Here is a 16,580-nt window from a genome sequence, read left to right as displayed (position 1 = left end):
TGGTTTCGGAACCGGGAGGCTTTGGCAAGGAAGCCAGCCACTCTGTGTGGGCAGCCCAGCAGCGCCGCCGGAACTGGGGGAGCGGCCGCGAGGCCCCCGGCCTGCGGCGCCCCTGCCCTGCAGACAGCCCCCCGGGGCACGCTCCCACGGAGGGGCAGCCGGCCGCGGGACGCGCTCCCCTTGCCCCGAGGAGCGACGCACGCTCCGAGCGGCCGGCCCCGGCCTCAGCGCCCGCTCCCTCTCCCGCCAGGCACCCCCACGCCCAGCATCCACTGGTCCAAGCTGAGGGCCCCGCTGCCATGGCAGCACCGCATTGAGAACGACACCCTGGTCCTCCCACGGGTGGCCCAGCAGGACTCGGGCCAGTACATCTGCAACGCCACCAACTCGGCCGGCTTCACCGAGGCCTTCATCATGCTGGACGTGGAGAGTGAGTGGGGCGGGCAGGCGGGCGGGCACAGCAGCCAGGGCTCCCCCCAGCCCGCTGGCTGCGCAGGCGTGTCGGGAGGGGGCTCCCGCAGGGGCAGCCCCGGGCACCCGCGAGGCCGGCCTCCCCCGGCTGGCTCTCCCCCCGCACGCAGCGTCGCGGCCGTTCGGAACGGGGCAGAGCTCCGTGCGAGAGCTGGGAGGCGGGGCGGGCCGGGGTCCGCCGGGGGGCTCGGGGAGACCGGCCGGGCCTTCCGGGCCCCTGACCTCCCCTCTCCCTCGCCAGCTCCTCCGTACGCCACCAGCCTCCCGGACGCGGCCTCCGTGCGAGCCGGCGACTCGGTGCAGCTGCAGTGCCTGGCCCACGGCACGCCGCCCCTGCACTACGAGTGGAGCAAGGTCAACGGCAGCCTCCCGGGGCACACCGTGGTGCGCGAGGGCATCCTGCGCATGGGCCCCACCACGGCCCGCGACTCCGGGACGTACCGCTGCCGCGTCAGCAACCGGGTGGGCTCGGCCGAAGCTCTGGCCCGGGTCCAGGTGCAAGGTGAGCCGGAGTCGAGCTCCGTGGCGGCAGGGGCCGCCGAACGGCCAGCAGGGAAGGCGGCCGAGGTGGGCGCGCTCCCCGCCGTGCGGGCGCTCCTGGGGCCAGCACTGTGTCCCCCACGTGCGGACGCGGGAGCAGGCGGAGCCGGCCGGAATCTTGGACGAAGCTGCCCGTCCGGGCAGTGCGCGTTCCGGCGCAGAAGTGGCCCACCTGCCGTCCCTTCCGGGGGAGGCCCTCCTCCCCAGCGGGGACACAGAGCACCTTCCCCCTTGCGTCCGTAGGCCCCACTGGAGGACCCCCGTCGGTCCACGTCAGCCCCCAGGGGGACGCGAAAGCCGTGGGCGGCACGGCGGAGTTCGTGTGCTCTGCCGCCGGAGACCCCCAAGCGCGGATCGAGTGGTTCAAGGAGGAGGGGGAGCTGCCCCCCCACCACACCGTCGAGAACGGGGTGCTGCGGTAAGGCGGGTGCCAAGGGAGCCTCCGTCCGTCCGCAAGGATTGCTGGAGCAGAGCTGGGCAGCCGGGGGCTCGTGGGCCTGGCGGAGTGGAGGGAAACGGGCAGCTGTGGGGGGGGGTGACCACAGCGGGGCTCCTGCTCGGCAGCGTGCGGCGTTGGGACCCCCCCGGAGGTGGAACAAGCACTCTGGCGCCTCACTCGGAGGCGGGGGCGCTTTTCCGGGGGCAGCCCAGCGCCCCCGGCTCACTGAGCCTTTTGCTGCTTCCCCGCAGGATCGAAAAGCTGGACCGCGGCTGCCAGGGGGTGTACGTGTGCCGCGTCAGCAGCGCCTCTGGCCAGGCCGAGGAGAGGGTCAAGCTGACCGTCCAGGGTAAGTGGGAGCCGGCCGGCCGGCCGGCCTCTGAGCGGCGCAAGGCCCTGTGGGCTGGCTCCAGTCCCGCAGTGTCCCAGGGCACTCACTCCCCACAGGGCTCCCCCGGTGGTCCCCAACCCACTCGAGCATCCGCCCCTCTCTGGCTGTGGGTCGCCCCCCCGCCCTTGCTCTGAAGGAAGGCGGTGCCCCTCTCAGGGCTTCGCTCCCGGCGGGAAGGGCTTCGGGCCAAAAGGCGCATCTGGGGCCCCGTGCCTTTAGCCTCCGGCCCTCGGGAACGGGGCTCCTGCAGGGCTGCATCTGCTCGGGCCGCGCAGCTCAGCCACGTCGCTGCACGAGAGGCATCCCACGCGCCGGGGAATGGCCGGCTCGTCTTGCCGAGCCCTCGGGGCCTGGCATGGCAGCCACCGCGCCAGCGGTGCCTCTCCCTCGGGGCCCGGCCCGGCCCGGCCCCACTCAGCCGCCGGCACGCCGCCTCTGCCTCCCCGCAGCGCTGCCCAAGGTGATGATCAACATCCGGACGTCGGTGCAGACGGTGCTGGCGGGCAACGCCGTGGAGTTCGAGTGCCTGGCCTTCGGGGACCCCCCGCCCCGCGTCACCTGGGCCAAGGTGGGCGGGCGGCTGCGCCCGGGCGTGCTGGCCAGCGGCAACATGGTGAAGATCGAGCGCGTCGAGCAGGCGGACGCCGGGCAGTACCGCTGCACCGCCGCCAACGAGGTCGGCGCGGTCCAGTCCCACGTCATCCTGCACGTCCAGTGTGAGTGCCCGCCAGGCGCCCCGAGTGGGCGCGCTCAGAACCCGCGGCCGGGAGGGCGCCCGGAGAAGCTCGGGGAGGGCAGGGGAAAGAAGGCCGCGGGCTGCACGGGGGCGGCCCCCTCGCCCCGCTCACGAGCCTCTCTGCTTCTCCCCAGCTGTCCCCCAGATCACGGCCCAGCCGGAGCTGAAGGAGGTTTCCGCAGGCTCCGCGGTGCGCTTCCCGTGCCCGGCGTCCGGGTTCCCCGTGCCAGACGTCGTGTGGACGAAGGTAGCTCACCCGTGGGGCCCCCCGCTCCCCAGAAAGGCCGGCTCGGAGGAGGCGGAGGCCCCCGGCTTCTTGCAGCCGGGGCCGGGGGGGACCGCGCACAGCCCTCGGTCTGTGCCGCTGAGGGGGGGAAGCAGGGGCCGGGCGGGCCGAAGGGGTCCAGCTGAGGCTTGGGGCCGCTCTTCGTCGCAGCTGGAGGGGGAGCTCCCCAGGAGCGTCCGCGTGGAGGGGAACACCCTGGCCATCCCGGCGGCCCACCCGGAGGACAGCGGCATCTACGTCTGCAGGGCGTCCAACAGGCAAGGGAAGGCGGTGGCGTTCTCTGTGCTCAAAGTGCGAGGTGAGCGTGCCGGGCCGCCCGGAATGGGGGGATCGGGGGAATGGAGGGGGTCTGGGCCGCCCCCGAGGCCCCCCACCTTCACGGCAGATGCATCCTCCTAGCCAGCAGACAGCGCTCCCCGGAGAACGCCCCCAGCACAGCGCAGGTTCAGCCGCCCTCCCGGCGGGCCTCGGCTGCTCCTTCGGCTCTCCGCCCCCCGGCCCAAATCCCGAGGGGAGCCTGGCGGGGGCGGGGGCGGGGGGAGGGGAAGGCTGGGGCCGCCCCTCGTGGGGAGGGCGGGGGTCTCACCCCTGCCTTGGTCCCTCCCTTGGCTGCAGAGCGCGTGGTGCCTCACTTCACCCAGAGCCCTCAGTCCTACCTGGTCCTGCCGACCATGAAGGACGCCTACAAGACGTTTGCGATCGAGATCACCTTCCGGGCGGACACGGCGGACGGTAAGCGCAGGGGCCGGGCAGGCGGGGGGCCCCGGGGCCCCCGCCTCAGCACCACCTGCCCTCTCGGACTCTCTCTGTCTTTCTGGCTGCTGGCCGGGCCAGGCCTCTCTGCGGGCCGAGCCCCTCATGCAGCGCTCTCTTCCCCGCCTCACTCTCTTCTTCCTCTCTGCCCACATCTCCCCTCGCCGCCCCCTCTCTGCTCTTCCCTCCCCTGCCCTTTCCAGCTCTCATGCTTTACTCAGGTAAGTTGCATCCGTGCTGGACTGCCGCTTCTTCCCGGAAGGCCGGGTGCCTCTCCTAACCTGCCAGGGTGGCCTGTGCGGCGTGTGGTGTGTGTGGCTTGAGCTGCGCCCGCCCTGCCCTGCCCGCAGGCAGCCCGCTGCAAACTAACCCCCAGATCCGCGGGGGGCTGCTGTGGGCTTGGGGCGCCCGCATTCACCTGCCTGCCTGGCTAGCCGGGCTGCACCCCCCGGGCCTGCCTAACCCCACTTCCTTGACTCCAGACCTCTGGTCGTGCCGGGGGGCCACGAGGGGCCGGCGGTCGGCTCCTCCCGGCCAGCTGCCCTGACCCCATTCCACGGCCCGGCCACGGGCCCGCCTGGACGATCGGGGTGGCTGGGCAGGCCGCAGATTCTCTGCAGCTGCGGCAGCACGCACCCCGATGCCGTGCCGGCCCTGATCCGAGCGCCCTCTCGACAGGCATGCTGGTGTACAACGGCCAGAAGGAGAACACGGGCACCGATTTCGTGTCCTTTGGACTGGTGGGGGGCCGTCCGGAGCTCAGGTGAGGTGCTGGCCGGCGGGCACGGGCAGGGGGGACCAGGCACCCCCACGCAGGACCCCCGGGGCGGCCTGGCGGCGGGCGTGCAACCACGCGGAGGAAGGGGCCTCCCCGCCGGGGCCTGTGGGCCCAACGCGCGCCGGTACAGGGCCGGCCGCGAGGGCTCTGGGTGCGAGAAGACGGCGTCCCGATCGCCAAACGCGCCTCTGCCCCCCCCATCATTGCCTGGGCGCCGGGCTGTCCGTCGCCCCCTGGGTGCGGCCGCCTCGCCCGCAGCAGCCCGGCCCGGGCCACCCAACATGTCTGCGGGGAGCCCCTGGGGTAGGCTGAGCCCGGCCGGCTTGCATGCTGCCCCGGGGCGCGGGGGGCGAGGGGCTGCGGCGCCTCGGCCCCTCCAAGCCGCCTGGTGTTGCAGGTTCGACGCCGGCTCCGGCATGGCCACCATCCGCCACCCTTCGCCCATCAAGCTGGGCAAGTTCCACACGGTCCGGCTCTTCCGCAACCTCACCCAGGGCGCCCTCGTGCTGGACAACCAGCCCCCGGTGAACGGCACGTCCCAGGTGAGCCGCCGGGCGGGAGGGGCCCCCGTCCTCGGGGCCCCGCAGGCACAGGAGCTCTGCCAGCGGCCGCATGCGCAGCCCTCACGCCGCCCCCTCTGCCCCTCCCCAGGGCAAGTTCCAGGGCCTGGACCTCAACGAGGAGCTGTACCTGGGCGGGTACCCAAACTACGCCACCATCGCGAAGACGGGCCTCAGCAGCGGCTTCATCGGTGAGCGCTCTGAGGCAGCCTCCTCGCCTCACCCTACCCCCAGCCCTGCAAGGCGGGCTGCGCCGAGCATGCGACCCGCCGGAGGCCGCACGCCGTGCCGCCCACCCTGGCCCGGGCCCAGGCCCAGGCCTCCCTCGGCCGCCAGCGCTCCTGCCAGCCGGGCGCGGAGCGAGCGTCCCTGCTCCTTCGGCCCGTGTGCTCCGGGCTGAGCCACCGGCACGGAGAGGCCCAGCGGCCCCCGCTGGGCGAGCAGCGCACTGACGGTCCCCAGGGCCGCCCGCCTGAGCGCCCGCCTCCCCTTGCAGGATGCGTGAGGCAGCTGATCATCCAGGGCAAGGAGGTGATCTTCCAGGACCTCGACCTGCAGGCCCACGGCGTCTCCAGCTGCCCCACGTGCCGCGACCAGCCGTGCCAGGTACCATTCCTTTGCCTGTCCCGCTCGACGCTTCCTGCGGCTCTTTTGCGGCCCTCCTTGGCCACGAAGGGGCGCTGCCGAGCTGCCCCTAAAACGGGGCGGCTGATGGAGGCCAGAAAGCCAAGGAGCGGCCCTGCGGGAGGAGGGGGCTGCTCAGCCAGGCCCCCGCATGCGCCTCCCACCGTGGCCGCAAGCGCCCGTCGTCTCTCTCTCCCCGCAGAACGGCGGCCTCTGCCAGGACTCGGAGAGCAGCAGCTACGAGTGCCAGTGCCCGCCGGGGTTCGCGGGCAGCAACTGCGAGCACCCCCAGGCCCTGCGCTGCCACCCAGGTAGGCTGCCCCCCCCGTCCACAAGGGCTCCCCTGCCTGCTCTGCTCCGCCTCGGGGGCCAGCAGCCACGGAGCGTTGCCCGAGCTTGGAGGGGGCGGCCCAGTCCTCCGGGAAACCGCCTTCTCCGGCAGCCGTTTGGTTTTCCCATAACTGTTGGTGACCCAAAAAGCGTGGGGGGGCCTTCTGGGGGGGCAGGCCGTGCTTGCCCGTGGGCCCCCGCCCCTCACTGCCGCCCCCTGCCGTCCCCGCAGAGGCCTGCGGCCCCGACGCCACCTGCGTGAACCGAGCCTCCGGGGAGGGCTACCTTTGCCGCTGCCTGCTGGGCCGACTCGGGGAGAAGTGCACGGCCGGTGAGTGACGGGGCCGGGGCGGGGGGCCAGGGACCGCGGGGCGCCCCGGCTGACCCCGCCCCCTCTGCGCAGGGGCCACCGTGACCACGCCGCACTTCCACGGGGGCGACGCCTTCATCTCGTACCCACCGCTCACCAACATCCACCACGAGCTGCGCCTGGACGTCGAGATCAAGCCGCTCTCCCCCAACGGCCTCGTCCTCTTCAGCGGGGGCGACGGGGCGCCCGTGGCCGACTTCGTCTCGCTCAGCGTGGCCGGCGGGCACGTGGAGTTCCGCTACGAGCTCGGATCAGGTGCGGGCCGCTCTCCCTGCGCCCCGGGGGACCCCTGCGGGACAGGGTGGCACGGCCCCCCTCCACCCCCCTGCTCTGCTCTGCTCTGCCCCCCAGGCACCGCCGTCCTGCGCAGCGCCCGGCCCCTGCGGCTGGGCCAGTGGCACAAGGTGACGGCCGAGCGCCTCAACAAGGACGGTGCCCTGCGGGTGGACGACGAGCGGCCCGTGAAGCGCTCCTCGCCCGGGAAGAGCCAGGGCCTCAACCTGCGCACCGCTATGTTCCTGGGGGGGGTCGACGCCGCCACCCACCTGCCGCCCGCGGCCAACGCCTCCAGCCACTTCGACGGCTGCATCGGAGAGGTGCGCGGGCTCGCGGGAGGAGGGGCTCCGGGCCCCACGGCCCCTCCGTGCTGCGGGGGCGGCCCCGGCACGGCCCCCGCAGCAGGGGGAGCTTCCCCGGCGGGGCCCCGCGACGGGAAGCCGGTGGGGGCTGGAGCGAGGCCGCTGGCGTTCTTCCCCTGCAGGTCTTGGTCAACGGGAAGAAGGTGGACATTTCCTACAGCTTCCTGGAGAGCCGCGGCATCTCACAGTGCGCCGACAGCTCTCCCTGCGACCGCCGGCCCTGCCGGCACGGGGGCAAGTGCCTGCTCACCGGCGAGTATGAGTTCCAGTGCCTCTGCCCGGACGGCTACCAGGGTGAGGGAACGGCGGGCCCTGGCGGCCGCCCCGCTGTGGCTTCGCTTGCCCGCCTTCGGGCCTCGTCCCCCACGCCACGTGCCTGGCCCGGCCTCCTCCTGCGGGCGGGGGGTCGCCCCCGCAGGTCCTCCCAGCCCCTTGTCCAGCGTCTCCGTGTCCCCCTGCAGGGGAGCGCTGCGAGGTGGCCGAGGTTCAGTGCCGGCTCCAACACCCCTGCCTGAATGGGGGCACCTGCCGAGACACCGCCTGTGAGTGCCCCCCGGGTTTCCTGGGCGCCTACTGCGAACACGGTAAGCTCCGGGGTTGTCGATGGATTCTGCATACCGGTTTCCAAAATGTCCAGCCCACCTTTTATCCCGAAGGGATTCTGGGAGCTGGGAACCCAGCATTGCAAACCAACCGACCCAATACATGATAGATGCCTTAAATACAAGAACTTTTCAACCGGGAAGCCCGATAAAAGCCTGGAACGCATCTCAGTGTAAACATCAAATGCATTTTTGGAAATAGTAAAATGCGTCAAAACAGGAAGGTTTAATTTGGGGGAGTGTGGCGGGGCGACCTTGTACGTCACTCGGTCTTCCCCCGACTTGGCCAGTGACCCTGTAAAGCGAGGTGCAGAGTCGGGGGCAAAATCCCCTCTCGGGGCCAGCACTCAGGGCCGTGTTCGGGGCAGGCGGGGTGGGCCCAAAACGGCAGCTGCCCCGAGCGTGGCCCTTCCCGCCACCCCGAGCCTCCGGGGGGGGGGGAGTGTGCGCACGGGTTGCGCACGAGCCGGTCAGCGGTCGCGGCCAAGCTGGGGGGTCCGGGGGAGGGAGAAATTGGGTCTCTGGGCCGAAGGCGCCTCTCCCCGGCGTGAGCCCTGCGCCCATTTCTTTGCCGTGCAGACGAGTCGCAGCGCCAGCTGAACACCGAGTGGGCTCCCGAGGGCAGCGGAGGAAACGGTACGCGGGCCCCGGCCCCGTCGTCTTTCAGGGCGGGGGGCTGCCCTGCCGAGCCTGACCCCAAAGGGGGCTGCGGATGGACGGTGGGAAGACCCCCAGTGGGGGGGGCCGGCTAAGCCAGCACGTGGCCTGCCATCTGCCACAGGGCCACACCTGTGGCGGGGGCCGCGTCCCTCCCTTAGGCGCCACCCCCTCCCCTCCCCTCCCCTCCCCTCTGGCTGCTGCGGTCACCACCGTGGCTGATGGGATCGCTCCGCAGTCCAGCTCACGCGCCCCTCTGATCCGCCAGATGCTCCCGGTCAGTACGGCGCCTACTTCCACGACGGCGGCTACGTGGCCCTGCCACGCCACGCTTTCCCCAGGAGGTGAGAGTGCCCGAGAGGCCCCCACGGGCACCCTGCCCACCCCACCCCCTCCCAGGGGGCACACGCAGCCCCACAAAGCGCCAGCCGCCCGGCGGTCTGAGCCCGGTCGCTGCAGGGCCCCCGAGCGGCCCCCTTCCGCGCATCCCCACCCCGGGCCCTTTCCCTTGCAGCCTCCCCGACGCGCCAGAGACGATTGAGCTGGAAGTGCGGACCGGCTCCCCGAGCGGGCTGCTGCTCTGGCAGGGCGTGGTGAGTGGGGCCGCGGGGGAGTGGGGGGGCGAGGGGGCCCGGCAGCACGGGGCCAGCGGCAGGAGGAGGCGGGCCAGTCCCGCGGGCCTCCTGCCGGCCCCCGTCGGGCCGTCGTGGCCCCTCGGCGCTGCGAAGACCGGCGGCGGGAGGAGAGCCCGCTTGCGCTCTGGGGAAGAGGGCCGCTCGAGGCCGGTTGCCGTGGGGCTGCATGCCAGGCGCCGCCCCCCGCGCACGCCCCCGCCGTGGTCCCCGGGCCACCGCTGCCCGTCTGCATGGCGCAGGCGCCTCCGCACGCCCCTGCTAACCCTGGCCCTCCGTGCACGGCCTCTCCGGGCTCTCTCTTCTTTCCAGGCCACCGGGGAGGAGGGTCTGGAGCAGCATGTTGCTAGCCAGGTACCTACTGGCTGGGCTGGGCTGGGCTGGCTTGCTTGCTTGCTTGGCTGCTGGGGCACATGGGCCGGCTGCCCCCGCATGAGCATGCGCCCCAAGAGCTCGCTGCAGCGGTGCTGCTCAGGCGCCTGGGAGTGGGGGGGGGCAAGGCTTCCGCACGGCCCCTGCCAGCCCTCCCGCCCGGCAGAGGCGGGGCGGCGCTCCTCCCCCCGTGGGGGGCTGCCGTGGGGGCGCCGCACCCCGCCGCTGAGCAGCCTTGGTCTCCGTCGTTGCAGGAGGCGGGGCAGAGCGGCAAGGCGAAGGATTTCATCAGCCTCGGGCTGAAGGAGGGGCACCTGGTGTTCAGGTAAGCGGCGCTGCCCTCGGCCCCCTCCCCGTCGCGTGCCTAGGCGAGGGCGCCCCCTGACGCTGCCACGCCTCCCCTGCAGCTACCAGCTGGGCAGCGGCGAGGCCAACATCGTCTCCGAGGACCCCGTGGACGACGGCGAGTGGCACCGCGTGACGGCGCTCCGGTGAGTGGCCGGGCCGGGCCGTGGAGGAGGTCCCAGCCCCACGCGGGGCAAAGAAACGAGGCGGGCCGGGCTTCCTGTGGGGTCCCGCGATGCCCTCTGGTGGGGCCCGCCGTTCCGCCATGCGGGCCACGCGGGAGCCTCCTCCTCCACGGCGGAAGCCGTCTGGGGCCCTCCTGACCTGCCGCCCACCTCCTTCGCAGGGAAGGGAAGAAGGGCTTCCTTCAAGTGGACGGAGAGGAGATGGTCACCGGGGAGTCAGCCGGCAAGAACATCATGGTGAACACCAGGGGGCCGGTTTATCTAGGCAAGTGCCCTCCACCTGGGGAGCGAGCCGGGCCTCCGTGATGCTTCCCGCAGCTCTGCCTCGGACTGGCCAGCCCTCGCCTCTGGCCCCTTCCAGAGCCCCCCCCCCCCCGACCCCCCCCCCCGCGGAAAGTGCCCTGTGGCGCTCGGAGCAGGTGCCTCTTTGCCGACTGCAGGAAAAGCGAGCGGAAGGGCTGACCGTTCGGTTCGCTGGCCCGTTTTTCCTGCACCCCCCTCCTCCCGTCGCAGAAACGGCTTGAGAAGGAGCGGGCGCATTGCTCTCCCTTGGAGAGAAAGGGCCCGCCGGCCGCAGGAGGAGGGGGCTGTGCCTCTCGGGCGGAAACGGGCGGCCCTGTGGGGGGACGGCCCTCCGACGCATCCCGCCCACGTGGAAGCCGTGGCCCCGCGCCGGAGGGGCCGCCCTGGGGGTTCCACCAGCAGCGAGGTCGGGGAGCAGCTGGCGGGCCCAGCGCCTCCAGCCACGGGCCGGATTCCGTCTCGGAGGGGCCTGGAGGGCCGGGCTGGGGTCCACGGGCCGCAGCCCCCCGCGTAACGGAGCGCTCGGCACCAGCAGCGGAGGCTTGGCGGAGGCGCTTCCGCCCTCGAGAGCCAAGCCGAGCAGAGCAGGCAGACGCGAACGGCCCGCGCCCTCCGCCCCGACCGGCATCTGTGGGCCCCGCGGGGCGCCCACATACTGGGGTGTCCGCACGGGGAGCGTGGGGGCCAGGAGGGCCGCACCCCTGGAGCGACTCGCCGGGCTGACGGCCCCGTTCCCTCCACACAGGGGGGGCCCCCGACATCCGGACCCTGACCGCCGGGAAGTACGTCTCGGGAATCACGGGGTGCATCAAGAACGTGGTCCTCGCCAACGAGCGGCCCGGCCAGCAGCCCCAGCAGCCGGTCGACATGCAGCACCAGGCGGAGGCCCGGCTGAACTCCCGCGAGTGCCCCTCGTAGGCCGGGCTCGCCTCGCCCGCGCCCCACTGCCCTCGGCCGCCACCAGGCCCACTGAGAGACGTCTATTATTATTATTATTATTATTATTATTTTATTATGATGATGATGAATTTTTTAAAGAAAGAAACACAGGAAAATGGTGCTTTGCTCCTCCCAACGTGGAGGGGAGGGGGAGGCGGCGGCTGGTGCTCTTTGTGCGAGCGGCAGAATGGGGGGGCCTTTCCGGCCCATCCCCCCCGCCTGCCGCCCCCACGGGAAGGACGGAGGCAGCACGGCGGACGCGGCAGGGTGGGGAGCTGCCCCAGAAGGCCTGGGTGGCGCTGTGCCGGAGGAGCGTGCCCCACGGGGGGCGGGGGGGGCAGACACGCCCGAGGCCCCCGGCTCCTCCAATGCAGCTGCCAGGCTGGCCCGGCAGGCCATGACCAAAGACAGGCGGCTCCCGAAGGAGACGGGACTCCCTTGCTGGGGTGGGAGGGGGCAGCCACGCGGGGCCCCTGCCACCCCGACTTCCTGCACACGCCGCACTTTTCCCCACCGGCCCCCCCAGGTGGAGGCGGAGGCTTCTGCGCCCCCCACGCTGTGTGATCCTCGGCGGCCCCGGCCACAGGTGAAGCCGGGACGGGGAGCGCGTGGCCACGGGGACCCGGCAGCTCCCACCACACCTTCAGTGCCTTACCGTGCGGGGCCCCAGCGGGCTCTCCGCCTGCCGCCCCACCCGGGCCCCCACTCCCACCTGCAGGGCGAGAGGCCGCGGTGGCCGGGCCCCCCGACCTGGGCCCTGGCTGCCGGACACTCCCAGGCCCCTTCCGGGCGCGCACCGTTCCCTGCAGGGCAGTGCTGGAGGGGGCTGCCAGAGCGCCCCCTCCTCCCCGTGCCACGAGCCCCGGCAGGCGCTCCTGTCCAGCCTCCAGACGGGGGGCACCCTCGCCGGGTGACGGGCGGAACCGAGGACGGGCGCTCCGCACGGCTCCCTCCGCAGACACCGGGGGCAGCCCCGGGCAGGGCCTCGTCCGGCGCCCCGGCGTGTCCCCAGAGGGGCCCTGCGCTGCCTCCTCCGGCAGGCTGTGCGCTCGCGGCCACGCTCCCGCCTTGCCACGCGTGGTGGCCCGGCCCCGCGAACCCGCAACTGCCCCGCAGCCCTCCCGGGGCCAGTGGGGCAGGCCCTGCCGTGCTCGCGTCGCTCCGACCTCGTTCCCAGCTTCACCTCCCCGCCTGCCCCCCTTGTTTTGCCTTTTTCATAAATAAATGGTGCTGAACCCCACGAGCCTGGGGGCGCTGCGTCTCCTCTCTTCGCCACCCTCTGCCGCAGCAGCACGTGCTGGCCTGGCCCCGGCGGGAGCGGGGTGGCGGGCCGGTTTCACCCCCCGGGTGGGAGCCGAGAGCACGATCCTCACCGCTCTGGCCACCGCTTCTCCGGCTGCGTTCCATCCCCAGTGACAGATTCCCCCTGGGACGCCCAGCTGCAGGATTCCCTGGTGGGAGCCGGGCGTTCCCCACTGGTCGTCTGCGACTCGCCGCCAGGAGGGCCCCGCGCAGCGTCACGTGATCCAGCTCCGTGCTGCTTGGGGGGGCTCGGGGGGCAGGGCAGGCCAGGCTTATGGGAGACGGCCGCTCTGCAGTGGCCCCGGCCGCCTCCACGGCCAGAGCCCCCAGTCCAGGGAAACCTGCATCACACAGGGGGCTCGGGGCTCCCCTGCGGGGTCACCTTGGCCAGCGCTCGGTGGCCACGGCAGCATGTGCAGAGGTGGCCGGCGGGACTGTGGCCGGGCCGGCGTCTGCAGGCGCCGGCCCTCCAGAGCAGCCAGCCAGGGTTCCGGCAGCACCAGTACAGCACGGCAGCACCGACGAGGGCGGCCAGCGAGACGAGGAGAGGCTTCCACCGCGCTGCGGAAGAAGAAAGGCGGTCAGGGGCAGGAGAGTGGGGCCGGCCGTGGGGCCCCCTCCGCCGCTCGAGGCCGCCCCGTGAGGCTACCTGCGTCATCCCGGGCAGACCCGCCGGGGGGCAGCAGCCGGCCGTCTCGGGACCTGGCACAGGAAGCCTGGGTTGGCAGGACGCTAGCTGCAGACGGGGGCAGCACAGGGGTGGTGGGGCCTGGGGAGGAGAAGGCAGGGGTGAAGCGGGCGCCCCACTTCCCGGCCGGCCGGAAGCAGCGCCAAAGCCAGGGGCACCCGCCTCCCTCCCCACGTGCGCCGGAGGCTGCGCAGGCCCCGAGCCCTGAAGCAGCAGGGGCAGAGTTCCTCCCTGGCTGCCCCTTCCTTCATGCTCTCCCCCGAGGGCAGCCAGCGAGGGGGGCCGGGCCGCCCAAGCCTCCCCTCCCCTGCCGCAGCCGCGCTCACCTTTGCAGCGGGCCGGCGGCTGGGCAGCCTGGTCCGTGCCGTCGCCACAGTTGTCCACCCCGCTGCCGTCGCACACCAGGCCAGGGGGGATGCAGGCGCCGTTGCGGCAGGGGAAGTAGGACTCGGCGCGGCAAGCCGAAGCGTTCAGCCCTGCGGGACCAGGCAGCGGGTGGGACGGGGCCGAGGGGCCGGACTGGCCTGGCCCCACCGCCGGCCCGGCCGGCCCACCCGCCTTACCGGTCCGGAGGGAGGTGAAATCGCCAACGAAGTCCACACGGGGCTGCTGGCCGCGAGTCACGAGCCGCAGCGTCAGGCGGCTGCCGGTGGAGCGCACGGGCCTGGGGATGTTCGTCCCGCACAGCGCCGTCCCCAGCGGCGTGCCGGAGCGGTCCTCGCCGTCGTAGAAGCGCACGTAGGGGCCCGCCGTGCACAGGCCCGTGGCCTCCCGCTGGCCGGGGGGCCAAGGGGAGCCCGGCGGCTGGGGGCTCTTGCCGGCACCGGGTGCGCCGCTGGGAGGCACGCGCAGCAAGCTGTACACCAGGAAGAAGCGGAACTGGAACTGGACCTTGTCTCGGGGGGACGCAGCCTGCAGGGTAAGCTGGCAGTCCGTGCCAGTGGCCACGAAGTAGAAGCGCCGAGAGTCCCGGTGGGAGGTTAAGATCACCCCATCCCCCTGGAGGGTCTGGCCACAGAAATCGACCAGACTTGCTGTTGGGAGGGAGCGACAGACAGACAGACATCTGAAGCGGCTCTGCACAGGATGTTACGCTTTGAGATTACCTCTGAAGAAGGTCCTGGCCATGCTTGGGGGTGTCCAGCAGGCGCCTAATGGGTTGCAGAACTCCTCAGAGCTGGCCCAGCTCTTAGTGGGTCGTGTGAACATTTCGGAAAGGTGCAGCCCGCACCTGAGATGCGTCCTTGCGCTACGACCGCCCCACCCTCGGCTGCAACTTCCCCACGAGGATGGGGCAGGGAGAATGCTCACTGCAGCCGCAGTCAGTTCTCAAGAACTGCAGGCCGCTTCTCCCGGGAGGCTCACGCCCTGAGAAATCTCTCCGCCTTAACATGCTGAGAGCCTGTACTGTTGTTTAATCCAAAGGAGCACAGCACTTTTAATAGTCCCCTTCAGTGTTACCCAGAAACAATAACCAGATGCAGAATTCCAGCGATCCCATTCCCATTGTTCACACGCACATCCAAGTGAGCACAACCAGCAAGCAGCCAGGAGCTCAAGGGGGCCTCCCCCCCCACACACACACACACACACTTCTGGGGCATTTAATTCAGGCAGCCCGGGGAGCTAGCTCATTCCGGCAACTTGTCACTCCAAACCACCCTGTTCCATTCAAAATGGTTATCTCGAAATGGATTTGGACAACATCCTCAGGAGCAAAACGCTTATCGGTTTTAATGTCACGGCATCCAAAGCAGCCTTTTCTGATAGGCGCTACAGGCTGTGCAGCTTAATCAGCGGAAAGGCGTAGGGGCTCATCCGTCCCGGAGGCTGCACCCTTTCCAGACCTGCCCTGCAACCGGCCTGTGGCCTCCAGCTTAATGTTTCTAGTGCAGGCCCACACAGCTTCCTCCTCGATCTTCCTACTCCCGCATGGGGGTGTTTATTCCTCACCGTTCTGAGATGGAAAAGACCCCCCCCCCAAAGAAGAAAGCAACACGAGTGCTGGATCCACAGGGCTTCTGGCAGAGAAGCAAGGGAAAACAAACTTCAATGTGGCTGCGGTGGGGCCTGAAGACCCCCCCCCCCACGGCCGTTTCTCGCTTCCTGCTGCACCTTGTGTGTTGAAAGGCTGTCGATTAGCCTGCTTCCTCCGGTGACTCTTCGATACCAGCAGCAAATGCTCCCCGCCTTGCTCTTTCCCTGGTAATAGCACCTAAAGCTACTACACCAGAATTCTCTCCTTCCATCTGGCCTCCTCTGAGCACATTTCAAAAGACCGCTGCAGGGTCCTGCTGTTCCCCAGGGGGCGCATCCGGCTGCTTCTTGGGCACCGTCAGGGCAGAACGTACAGTACCAGCGCAGTGAACGGGGCCGTTCAGCTGCTTTCTTGGCAAGGCCAGCAGCACCAGCCCGCGGGGCGCCATGGGCCGGCTGGGGCACCGGAAAGCAGCGCCCGGCATGTGGCTGCGGACTCCGCCACCAGCTCAGCCGGCATGACAGACTGGACTTTGGGTCCACCAGCCGTCCAAGCCCAGCATGCAGATCCTGGGGCAGAGGGCCCGGAGGGGAAACGCGGGAAGCCCCGGAGGGTCCGTCCTACCTGTCCGCATAGCTGAGACCCCCGAGGCCGCGAGGGCCAAGAGAAGCAGCCCTGCGGCCCACCTGCGCAAGCGTCCTCCCTGCTTTTCCTCGCCCATCCTCGCCCCCAGCTCTCCTCCGGGCGCCTCTCGGCACCGGCTGCAGGAGGGGAGAGGCGGGCCGGCCCAGGAGGGTAACAGCTGCGAGAGGCAGGGCTGCACCGGCCTCCCCCGGCACATCTGAGCGGAGGCCGCCTTGGCACGGCCCGCGGGGAGGACAAAGGGGCGCTCGGCAAGCTGCTGGCAGAAGGAACTGGAAACGCTCCCCTCCTGGGTACGCGCCTTTGAAAACACCCGCGACGGCTCCCAGCCTGGCTTTTGTCCTGCTTCACCTCCGCATTCCCCGCTGCTGAGCGCGCATGGCTCCGTTGCCATGGGGATGATGGGAATCGCGGGAGCAGCGCGAGCATCCTGCCAGCCCACGGAGCCCCGCGCCGAGCCGGGCCGGGCCGAGCCCGCCGGCACGCGGAGGAGGCGGGCAGCTGCCTCTGCCCTCGGGGCAAGGCCGGGCCGGAGGATGGCGCTTCAGGAGCGAATTTCGGGGCAGCGCGATCCGAGCCGGAGGGGCACCGAGCCCCACTGCGGCCTCTTCAAGGCCGCTCGCTGGGGGGCGCCCGGCCTGCCCAGCGGCAACCTGCCCCGAGACGCCCGGCCACCTGGCGGCCTCTCCGCCCGCCTCGGGAGCCAGCGGCGGGGCTTCGCTCCGCCGCGCGGGCCCCTGCCTAACCCACGGCCCGGCCTGGCCCGGCCCGCTTCCCCGGTGGTCGGTGGCCCTGCAGCCCGCCCGCCCTGTGCGCTGTCCAGCAGGGAGGCGGGGGCCGGGAAGGGCACGAGGCGCGGGGCCCGCGGAGGGGCCTCGCCCGGACCGGGCGGGCCTTCCCCGGGGGCGCCGCCTTCCGACCGGCCCCGCTCTCCGGGTAGCCGCCGCTCCCCGCCCGCCGCCCGCCAGCGGCCACGCCCCCGAGCGGCGCCCGCGGGGCCGGGGCGGGGGGTGCGCGGC

The 16,580-nt window shown here is 71.7% G+C and overlaps 2 protein-coding genes across 2 annotated transcripts in view; one reads left to right on the top strand and one right to left on the bottom strand.

The window, feature by feature from the left end:
• HSPG2 (heparan sulfate proteoglycan 2) overlaps positions 1 to 11,026 on the top strand; it is a 51,769-nt gene extending 40,743 nt beyond the window's left edge. The window contains 25 exon segments of the mRNA XM_044421259.1: positions 251 to 430; positions 713 to 973; positions 1,255 to 1,429; positions 1,702 to 1,799; positions 2,291 to 2,557; positions 2,712 to 2,824; positions 3,014 to 3,161; positions 3,479 to 3,595; positions 4,295 to 4,379; positions 4,792 to 4,936; positions 5,046 to 5,145; positions 5,451 to 5,560; positions 5,781 to 5,889; positions 6,141 to 6,239; positions 6,312 to 6,533; positions 6,630 to 6,874; positions 7,039 to 7,210; positions 7,378 to 7,500; positions 8,098 to 8,154; positions 8,444 to 8,519; positions 8,690 to 8,768; positions 9,434 to 9,504; positions 9,587 to 9,670; positions 9,871 to 9,974; positions 10,758 to 11,026. Coding sequence (XP_044277194.1) covers positions 251 to 430; positions 713 to 973; positions 1,255 to 1,429; positions 1,702 to 1,799; positions 2,291 to 2,557; positions 2,712 to 2,824; positions 3,014 to 3,161; positions 3,479 to 3,595; positions 4,295 to 4,379; positions 4,792 to 4,936; positions 5,046 to 5,145; positions 5,451 to 5,560; positions 5,781 to 5,889; positions 6,141 to 6,239; positions 6,312 to 6,533; positions 6,630 to 6,874; positions 7,039 to 7,210; positions 7,378 to 7,500; positions 8,098 to 8,154; positions 8,444 to 8,519; positions 8,690 to 8,768; positions 9,434 to 9,504; positions 9,587 to 9,670; positions 9,871 to 9,974; positions 10,758 to 10,930 — 3,413 coding nt within the window. The 3' untranslated portion in view covers positions 10,931 to 11,026.
• A 1,573-nt stretch (positions 11,027 to 12,599) lies between these two features.
• On the bottom strand, positions 12,600 to 15,403 carry LDLRAD2 (low density lipoprotein receptor class A domain containing 2). The gene is made up of 5 exons (XM_044421171.1): positions 15,298 to 15,403; positions 13,505 to 13,975; positions 13,268 to 13,417; positions 12,903 to 13,022; positions 12,600 to 12,814 (listed from the first exon to the last, which is right to left on the bottom strand). The coding sequence occupies exons 1-5, from the start codon at positions 15,401 to 15,403 to the stop codon at positions 12,600 to 12,602; spliced, it is 1,062 nt and encodes a 353-aa protein (XP_044277106.1).
• Positions 15,404 to 16,580: the final 1,177 nt, after the last annotated feature.

Source organism: Varanus komodoensis, unplaced genomic scaffold (assembly GCF_004798865.1).
Source record: "Varanus komodoensis strain SLA01 unplaced genomic scaffold, ASM479886v1 scaffold116, whole genome shotgun sequence".
NCBI classification, from domain to species: Eukaryota; Metazoa; Chordata; class Lepidosauria; order Squamata; family Varanidae; genus Varanus; species Varanus komodoensis.
The sequence above is the reverse complement of the archived record's forward strand: the minus strand, read 5'-3'. Positions and strand labels throughout refer to the sequence as shown.

Bases quoted from the DNA above. Each gene is read 5' to 3' on its own strand.
- LDLRAD2 (XM_044421171.1), bottom strand. From the start codon at position 15,403: ATGCCGGGCGCTGCTTTCCGGTGCCCCAGCCGGCCCATGGCGCCCCGC. The intron at 13,976-15,297 runs GTACTGTACGTT...CCCTCCCAACAG, and splicing joins CGGCCCCGTTCACTGCGCTG to CAAGTCTGGTCGATTTCTGT. The intron at 12,815-12,902 runs GTAGCCTCACGG...CTTCTTCCGCAG, and splicing joins GTCTGCCCGGGATGACGCAG to CGCGGTGGAAGCCTCTCCTC.